We start from the raw sequence: 10,734 nt of genomic DNA, 5'->3' as shown, positions 1-10,734 counted from the left end.
AGGAAGCTTTCCTGACTATTCCCGCGAGGGTGTCACTATGTCTGTATGTGTGTGTGTGTGTGTGTGTGTGTGTGTGTGTGTGTGTGTGTGTGTGTGTGTGTGTGTGTGTGTGTGTGTGTGTGTGTGTGTGTAAACCTCTTATAACTTTTGAACGGTTGAACCGATTTCATCGCGGTTGGTGCCATTCGAAAGGGCTTCGCCAAACTTAGATTTTCTGTTAATTTGAACCGATTCGGACCGATAGATTTTGAGAAATTTGGAGAAATCTAAAAAAAAGTAGGAAAAAAAATTTTTTCTGAAGTGGTTTTTTTGGGATAACTTTTAAACGGCTCAACCGATCGATTCCAAAACTAATTAGCTCCCCACCGTGAAAAGCCACGTTGATCACCGCCAATCCGGTCAAAATCGGTTGATTCGTTCGAGAGATATCGTGAACGAAAGAAAACCGAAAAAAGTGTTTTTTCAGAGTTACTCCGAAATTTCTAGTTTGACCAATTGGAACTTAGAAATTATTTATAAGGCTTAAAAAACTACGTAGAATGCCGCCAACCGCGTAAAAATCGGTTCATTCATTCAAAAGTTATTGCGGTATGAACATTCAAAAAATAGTGTTCTATGAAATTTCTATCAGACTTTTGAGCTCAAAGAGCTCAAAAGCATAGAAAAGGTATCTTTTTGAGCTCGGAGAGCTTAAAACAACACACAGATTGTACTTTTGAGCTCGAAGAGCTCAAAAAAGCGGCCAGGTATTAACGGAATTAGCGGGAAGTTGCAGGGATGGCCTTTAGGGTCAACCGTTTTCCTAATTTTTTTTTAACCAAGTGAATCCTTTTCATCCTTGTAGTTTTAGTATTTTTTTAGGTGTTTAATCTATTTTCGAAGTTTTTAACGGAAACTATCCAACGCGCGAAGAGTTAAAACCTTGATGATTACGGTAATTTGTTAGTACTTCCTTGTAAAAAAAAAAAAAAAAAAAAAAAAACAAAAAATGATAAATAGAAGGGTGCCGGCGGTTGGTTTATTATTTTGTATTCCCGGAGAGGACATTCCATGAGTGTGGACATAAACTAGTCCTGATCGATCGAACGTAATAGTCGATTAATTACCATTACATTGCGATAGAAAGTGCATACTCAGAGATATCTACAAGTCATAATCCGTACAATGAACTTTCAAGGCCAATTATTTTTGTACAAGAAAACCCTTCGTAGATATGATATAGTCATTTTTATTAGTCTTTACCGTTCTATAAGTCATACCGATAATACGGCAATCATTGATAACTAGTCAACCCAATAAAATTATTTTAATTATCTAATATCAACTATCAAATCTCGATGACTTTATTGCTACCGTGGGAAATAAACAAATTTATTTTATTATCCTTTGGCAATTAAAAAAAATCAAAGTCAACAGTTCTTATCTATTTAATATCTAAAAAGATAAAAATAAAAAATCGAAGACTATCAAGATAATTATAAATACAGAAATAATTATTCGCTGCATCCCTTTTCCATTTCTTCTCGTATCTTATGCTTCCTAGTTAAAACGAACATGCTTTTTCGCACCGAGTCTTCGAGCCTTTGATATATGATCGTCCGATTGCAAAAAAATCTCAGTTAATCGTCAATTTCACCTTAAGGATTTAAAAATTTTAATTTTTTTCATCACTTTACTATTTCTTATTTCTACTGTTATGTTATAGTACAAAAACTTGTTATTTCTCACCTCTATGTGCCGGGAGTCAGAAGAGTAGACTCGTAGTACGGCTATAAAATAATATATGTAAGTTATCCTGTTAAGCTCTTTATTACACTCGGAATCCTGCAGCCACACTTTTTATCTACAGGACATAAAATTATTGATGGAAGATGCTAGATGCTGGTATAGGTGAATGGTGAATCTTGTACCTGCTAAAATAAGTAACAAATCGAGCTGGATGCTTCACTTAATCAGTCGATCGCATCTTTCTTCATCTCACATATATGTATTATATATACAAAGCACAGCAACATATATGTATATTTTGGTTGCTCATTTGAATACAATGTAGTTATAAATTACATATTTATTCGTCATGGAGTTTTACTTTTATTTTAATATTCCGAATGCAAACCGGGTTATCAAAATATACCTGTTTAGACTTTTTTTTATAAAGTTCGAGTATATGTAACATGTGCTTATGATTAATTCTGGAATAAACATCCTCCTGATAAGATACTTACGAGTATTAGTTACGTAATGATATTAATAAATTTTTAGTGGCTATTTATTTATCAACTTTTTTTTAATATATACAGAAATTCTAATTACTGTGCAATTTGTTACAATGTAGTATAAGGTATGTTCTTAAATTTCTTATTCACTTGTTGGAATCTGAGTATGCAAGAAAATTATACGGAAAAAAAATAGTTTAATTTTTATTAAACTGAAATTAGCAGACATTTTACTATCTTAGGAATTTTTTAAATAAATAAATTAGATTTAAAAAATTATTAAAAAAAATCCAATTATATTTTTTTACAATTTCTTCATATGGAATTTTTTTTTATTGCTATAATTTATCCATTAAAAAATTCGAAAAAATTATCAAATGTCTTTTAATTTCAGAATCATTTATTTATACAGCTTATAGTTCTAATCCAATACTTGCTCCAAGCTAAAAACCGATAAAAATTATTTTCAAAAAATTTGTAAGATTTAGATTTTAGATTTTGTTTATTTAATGCCAAGGCACAGGCCAAATGGCAATTTCAATTACATAGTAAATACAGTTTTTACAAGAAAGCAATTTCTGTGAGTACATAATATAATATAATATAATATTGCACTATAATTAATTCAATTTATTTATATATAAACAAGGTAATAAAAAATCATATTAAACTTGGAACTTAAAGTATAAAAACAATAATTTTAAAATATAGGATTTTAATGTCATCAGATCAGATGATAACTCAGCATAATAATTTTACGAATAGCAATTTCTTCATCCTTACTTTAATCTTTGATTTTCAATGAATTAATTTAAATTTAAGACATACATTCTAAAACTGTAAAAATTACAGTTTTAAATAACATTTTTATAAAATATAACTCTAAATATTAATTATTAATATTTAAAAATCTACAAAGAAAAAAAGGCTTATTTTGAAATTTTTTCTGGAAACATGAAATTATTTTGAGATAAATTTAACTTCAGCTAATAAAATTTTTATTTTGTTAAATTTTTTATTAAGTCAGGAAAATTAGATCTTCAACAAAGAATTTTTTTATTATGTATTTTTTGAGAGTTTATGAAATCTCTATTTTTAAACTAATTTTTCCAGTTATTTTGCTTAGAGTGCTTAACTATTAAAAATTACTTTGATAAACTTTAAAAATTCGATTAATATTTTTTTTTTTATATGTACATTCAACAATTTTAAAGTCTATGAAATCGTTTTAATTTATCGGTTCGAATACCTATTTACAGTTAGATTGACTTCATTAAATAATTACTAATAATAGCTCAATAATTTTTCCTAGTCAAATGACACTTTAATAATTATTAAATTATTATTAAATTATTATTAAATTATTATTAAATTATTATTCAATTATAATTGAAAAGAGTTTAGAATAATAATATTTCATGACATAGAATAAGGATAAAACGCGGTTAGAAGATTGGCTTACGAGCCGCAGGCGATTAACTGAATGCTCGTTGCTCGAGTCTTAAATATACATTCGTATTAGATGTATACTATAATATACAATAGGTTTACTAAAAAATACTCGAAACATAATCTGGAAGATGCCTGCAGATGAATTGCACCGATTTAAAATTAAACTCAATAGCGGTTAGTAACTAGGTTTGACAGTTTGATGAGAAGTTTAATCAGATGGTAGGCCGTTTGTTGACAGTTGATTTGTTTTATGCATAGGTACTGTCTACAAGTGTGACATAAAGTACAAGTTATGTAACTGAAGTTACGTTGTTACACGAGTATTTTTGTTATATTTATATTACTATAACTGTATGGGACATTAAACTATATAGTTTGAGTTATATTTTAAGGGAGCCCACGCTTTGCACGTGTGTAATCAAATGAAGTACAAAATTCAAAACACAGAAGAAAATTATATAACTCTATGGAAAAATTTATGTTTTAACATATATGAAAAGAAAAACTGATAAAAAAATTTGAGTCAAAAAAAAAAATCACTTTGGATAAATTAATACTATAGCAACCTTGCAGTCACTATGTGACGGCCGTGACTTGTGAACTATAAAAAAATTAAAATTTTGCTTTATTAAATAATGACTTTGGTTAAATTGCACTGTTCTTTTTTAAATATTGACGTTTTTAAAGATATAAGCTCATTCCGGTGTTACACTCATCAAGAACTTTCATTTGAGTGCCTACATGCATTTTGATATATTTTTCATATATACATATATATAATATACATAAATATATGAAAAAATGATGTGGGTACTCAAATGAAAGGTCTTGATGAGTGTAAAATCAGGATGAGCTTATATCGTTAAAAATGTCAATAGTTCACAAGATATTTGTTAAATTGAACGGTACTTTCTTAACTATTGACGTTTTTAAACATATAAGCTCATCCCGATGTTACACTCATCAAGAGCTTTCATTTAAGTACCCACATGCATTTTTGATATATTTTTTATATATTCATGTATATAAATATATGAAATATATGAAAAATTGATGTGGGTACTCAAATGAAAGGTTTCGATGAGTGTAACATCGAGATGAGCTCATATGTTTAAAAACGTCAATATTTTACAAGATAAAAGGTCATTTAAAGGTTAATTAAAAGGTCATTTCTTAATTATGTATCTAGAGATAGAGCATTTTCAAATGCAGCCTAAATACTTCACAATAAATTGACTATCGGTGAGAATGAAATAAAACCTTCGAAAGGCAAAAATTTAAGTCAAGGTCTTTGCAATGACACTAAATTTCATTTAAAAAGAACCGATTTTATTATATGACTATCCTAGAAACTAAATGTTTCTTATTTTCTTAATAATATAGATGATTTTAAATGAAGTAGAAAAATATTTGAGCTAAGTAAAATTTATTTAAATGATCTTCTTGATTCAAAAATTTTCTCTTAACTTAACTTAATTTTTTTATCCAGCTTAAAAGCACAAAAATAATTTCTTCTCTCTATAATATGAGCCGATGTATCCAATACATGCGAAAATAATATAATTTTCATATCGACGTTCTAATTAGCAAATTGTCTAACTTCATTTTAAAGAATCTTTCATTTGTACGAAAAAAACAATTAGTTCAAAATTTATTATCACTTTAAATAACCATTTAATATCATTAATATCTCATAGAGATATAATGTTTAGGTTTGAATCATTCAAATAATTTATAATTGGATTATTGCTACATCAAAATGTTAAAAAATTACCCTCTAAAAAATAAGGAGTTAGACAAATTGCTAATTAGACCGTCGATATATTTAATGCATATAAAAAATTGTTCATGGACATTTTCGGTGATAATGCATGTAAAATAAATACATTTTCGGATATAAATTTTTTATGTTAAAATTGTTCATAGAAAATCCGCAGGAGACCATTTTTCATAAAACTTTATTAGTAATTTATAATTTTAAGATTTTTTAGTAATGTATGAAACTTACAAAAGTATGAAAAAGGATGTTCTAACTACGTTATTATAAAATTTATTATATATCAATAACATATTACGGTACGTAATAAATGATCTATAGCATGTCTATAAAGAATATAATCGCATTGAACCTCAGGTAATATAAATTTAACGCCTCGAGCAGTATAATACCCGAGTACCTATGGATAATTGTCTGGATTCATATATTACCTCGATGTAAATCACCTATAAAATGATAAGTGACACTCGATAATTTCCGGCTGGAAGGAAGCAAAAAACAGCTTTAAGCCCCGCGAAAAAAATTGTGCCTGTCTGAGCTACCAGAATACATTATATTACATGAGTTAAAAAATAATGTGGAATAATAGCAAAAATGAATGGACAAGGCAAAGGTTGAAGTGGTAATTCGTAATGTTAGTTGGTTACCTGGCTGACGATCCATTCAGTTAGCGTCTCAACTCGTTACGTTTAGTTGTTAGAAACATTCTCTTGTATACTGGCAGGACATAACGAGCCCAGAGACTTTACGCGTCCTGCTCATAATCGTTAACCGCGATAAAACGGGGAATCCACTTGTGTGTGTAAGATATTCTCCTTGTGGGCTGTTAGATCTTTTAGAAAAATTTATCTCGGGTTACTTGCAAAAAGAGTACCTACACAAGTAGCCGTAAACAAAAAATAAAGTAAATAAATAAATAAATAAACAAACAACTATAGAGTACTTTTAATGGCGGAAAACGTATCTCAATGTCTTGAGTACGGATTGGCTGGATAAACGGTGTAGTGTCTGGATCTCAACCATCTGGGATTTCCGGTGGTGTATTATACTCAATTGGCTTAAAGTGACTTTTCTTTAAATAGAGAAGAGATCAGAAGATAAAGTACTGTACCAGTGTACTCTTTGATCTCATCACATCACTATCAACTATTTTATGTCATCAAGACAAAGTGTGACCTCGTACATCTAAAGATACTTTTATATACTGCGTAGTTGTACCTGCCTGGAAATAATAATACAACTTAACTCCGACAGCAAAGTCTGGCACTACAACAGATTAAAGTTCCTCCAGCAGTTTATTTCTTGCGGTTCTTCATACACTATTGATGTCCAGCCGTCCTTTTGCTTCACTTCATCTTGGTTGGGAAAAATAAATAAATAAAAATAAAAACCACGCGTGAGACTCTTGTGCGATCTTAACAAACTGAATGGATCTTAGATATATATTTATAATATGATATATGATACAGATTTAATTATTCGACGGCATAATTTCTTAATGTTTTTCTGACCCTATAAAACCGTATCATATTTTTCTCATCGCAATATGTCCATCAAATATTTATTAGAAATGAGTTTATAATTGACAGATGGACAGATTTAATTGTTAGTTTATAATCGGGCCAATGAACGGATAATTAAAGTCAATTAATATATCGTTTTTGTACAAAGAATAAATGAAGCTATATATAACCGCTTCATTTTTGTTTTCTATTTTTATTCTATTAATTATTATTCGCTTGGTTATAATTTATAATTAATAATTATAAAAGAATATTGTGAATAAGGAATAATAAATAGAAGTTGATATATTTTTTTTTCATTTTATTTTTTTTTAATAATTATTATTGAATATTTAATTAAAATTTTAAATTCCATTATAAGCCTATGTATTTCAATGAAATATCACAAGAAATGGCATCTAAATTTTATATTATAATAATTATTGATTTTAATTAATACTAAAAAATAGTTATAATAATTTTTTTGTGCGTTTAAGTCACATGTTGACTTTACATGACATTATTTACATTATTTTTAATTATTGTTAAATATAAATTATAATAATAATAATTATTATTAATCGTCGACAATTTCCTACGTCCCCATTGCAATTTTGAAAGTTAGTATTAAATACTCGTTTAACGTTCATATATTTATTTTTCGTCAGTCTATGAGATTAAATACATTGTTGCTATTAAAATGGCAGTGGGATCTGGTGATATTAAATATATAAGTATATCATATATAAATATTTATATTTATATCATCATCATTTCGATCCATGAGAATATTCTTAATCACATTTTCAATTAAGTGTTAAGTCTATTTTATTTACACATACTTTATTGACTTTTAAAGTAATTATTTAAAAAAAAAAACATTAAAATATAAAATACATATATCAATAACATGCTTACAATGGGGAAAGGAATACTTTGTAAAATTTTTAATAGTTATAAATAATTTTTCTCATTGCATTTTAAAATTATAAATTACTTTTTAATTACACAATGCCTAAACAAAGACACTTATGATTATTTATGCACACACATACCTACACACATTAGTTGTGACGTAAATAAATAAAATGTTTTTTATTTTTAGTTATTTTTTTTTTTTTTTAATAAATAAATCGCTACATTATAATAAAATCGGACATATACATATATAACCATCCGAGATTCGCAAGGAGATTATCATCAGCCTCTTGCCATTAAAGTAATAATTATAATCATCATCATCATACTGTCGCACTTAATTATTTTTATCTAAAAAATTTAATTATTTAAGTCTCTATTATTCTCTTAACGCGAGTTAATGAATCTCGGTTGTCTTTTATCCCATTTATTATATTTATTAATATGTATAATTATTATTTTGATTAGTAGTTTATTAAAACGTGCAAAATATTTGGGATATTTTATCGTTATTATTTATCAATAATTAATTATAAATTACATCGATTTATTTACGTATCTATTATTATTTTATAATGATAATAATTTTAATAGCAATAATAATATTAATAATAAGAATAATAATATATACACTTTACATAAAGTCTTAAAAAACGACAAGAGTTTTCACATAGCGAGTCTCCGAAACGGGAACGAGGAATCGATCATAGACCGATTTAAATAATCAATTAGCGGTCGGCTGGCTTCGATAGACTCTAAAATAGATTGCGTGGTCGTCTTGGCATAGTCTTCGGTTCTCTCCGGCGGAGTGGTGTCCATGGTTGTCATCAGGGCGCCATAATCAACCGGGGAAATCCCGTAATCCTCGAGAGTCTCATCCTCGCTTTCATTAGAGCCGTCGGTCAATAAATTTTCAGTTTCCAGCGCGGATAGACTAGTATCTAGATTTGAAATTTCCGTACTACTGGGATTCACCTCAACTTTACCGACATCTGAATCATCAGTGTCCTCTTTTTCATCCATAATTATCTTTGGATTCTCAAATGATTTAGTGGCTTGATTGGTGACAGGTGTCGATGGAGTTGATGCTGATTTACGCTTAATGAAAATCTCCCAAGATGACTGAGTTGTTGAAGTCGGCTCGTTGAACCAACTAGCCAGTGTTGCGCTTGAGTTCTCCGATGATGGAGCCGGCACAGTTGTTCTTATCGATCTTCCTGGAAATTTCTTCTTTGCTGGACTTAAATTCTCTTTAAAAACCAGTCCTTTAGACTGTTGGACTTCCGTGGCTGGAGTCGAGCCCGCAACGTCGACTAAAATTACTTTTCTTGAATTATTCAATTTTTTATTATTTTTACCTTCTTTTTTCTTATTATTGCGATTATTATTATTATTATTACTACGATTATTATTATTATTACCGTCATTTTTGTTAACTAAATCTATCCGTGACTTTCTTTTAAGGACAACAGTCGAATTTAACAACTGTCGCCTGGACAATTCATCAACAGCAGTTGAATTATCGTCGCAGGATGATCTTTTAGCAGGGCTGTCATCGCTCCCATTAATATTGTCCTCGGTCACATTATCAGAGCACGGTCTGTCTTCCTTGATATTTAAATTAATATTTATGTTTGTGTCACAGTTTGAATCGACTTTATCATTTTTCTCGCAGCGTCTTTTGCGTTTTTTCCGTTTTCTCCGTTTTCTACAGCGGAACCTGTCGCGGCCGTCTTTCTCCTGGGTCGGAAAACTCGGACAGATCGATTGTTGTAGATTTTGGTGATGCTGCTGGTGATGGTGATGTTGAGACTGTTGTTGCTGATGGCTCACATGATGGTGCCGTACTTTGTGCTGGAGACCCATCATTCTTGCTTGCAAATTTTCAACACGATCCGGCGATACCACGACAGTCATCACACGGGCGTAACTTGAAAGCCGGCCTAAATTATGACCCCGGGCTTGAACTCTTCGCGGCTGTCCGTGACGGTTTAAACCAACGTAAAGTGTTTTACGAGGTGTCGACCATCGTATTGAGCTGTATGTGTTGTAATTGTGTGCTTCAAGGGTCTCGTTAAACACGCAGTCCTCGGTGTAGTCCCGCTGGAATCAGATAAAAATAAAATAAATTATTATTATGATAAAAACATGTTTTTTTTCACGTAATAATACTTATTGATTTTATTTCATTTAATTACTCATATATACTGAAAAAAAAAAAAAAAATTTGATTCAAGAGAAAAAATTTTGAACCAAGAAAATTATTTTTAAGGGCTTCATTGTTTGGATTTAAGTAGAAAAATTTTTGAACTAAAAAAATTTTCTTAATTTAAGTAAAATTTACTTGATAACAAATTTTTTGTCTTGATTTAAGACAATGAAACTCTCCAAAATTATTTTCTTAGTTTAAAAATTTTTTTCTCAAATCAAATTAATCTTTTTTAAGTGTATAATTAAGAGAATAAGGAAAATTTTGCCTCCGGTGTATTTGTATAATAAAATGAATTTTTTAATTAAATTTAGTATAATTAGTAAGGTCGACCAGAATGTGTGCCTTTTTAAGGTTTCATATGCTTTTCAGCGATTGTTAATTTACTATAAGTTTTTGGAGTAGTTATAAAAAGATTTAAATTTCAATACCATCAGGAAAAACTTGACTTGAATTTGTGCCTTTTCATTATTTCATATATTTTTTGGCTATAATTAATTTTTTATGTTAAATTTTTGGAGGAATTTAAAATAGTTCGTTGATTATAAGTAGGGTAGAAGTACCGTTTGTGGCCAGTGTACTTTTTTTGGCCACTTTATATTCAAATTACTGTTTAAATAAATTCTATAAACATGAAACTTTATAAATTCTATTTGTATA

At 29.0% G+C, this 10,734-nt stretch overlaps 1 protein-coding gene across 3 annotated transcripts in view; it reads right to left on the bottom strand.

Moving 5' to 3' along the window:
• Window positions 1-7,415: 7,415 nt before the first annotated feature.
• LOC123268490 (putative uncharacterized protein DDB_G0282133) overlaps window positions 7,416-10,734 on the bottom strand; it is a 42,231-nt gene continuing 38,912 nt past the window's right edge. For all 3 annotated transcript variants that reach the window (XM_044733609.1, XM_044733608.1, XM_044733610.1), the window contains exon 4: window positions 7,416-9,968. In XM_044733609.1, the coding sequence (XP_044589544.1) occupies window positions 8,532-9,968 (1,437 nt within the window). In that variant the 3' untranslated portion in view covers window positions 7,416-8,531. The remainder of the gene's footprint in view (window positions 9,969-10,734) is intronic.

The sequence above is a fragment of the Cotesia glomerata genome, linkage group LG7 (genome assembly GCF_020080835.1).
Source record: "Cotesia glomerata isolate CgM1 linkage group LG7, MPM_Cglom_v2.3, whole genome shotgun sequence".
In the NCBI taxonomy this organism is placed as follows: Eukaryota; Metazoa; Arthropoda; class Insecta; order Hymenoptera; family Braconidae; genus Cotesia; species Cotesia glomerata.
Note: the sequence above shows the minus strand (reverse complement) of the source record. Positions and strands in the feature narration are given on the sequence as shown.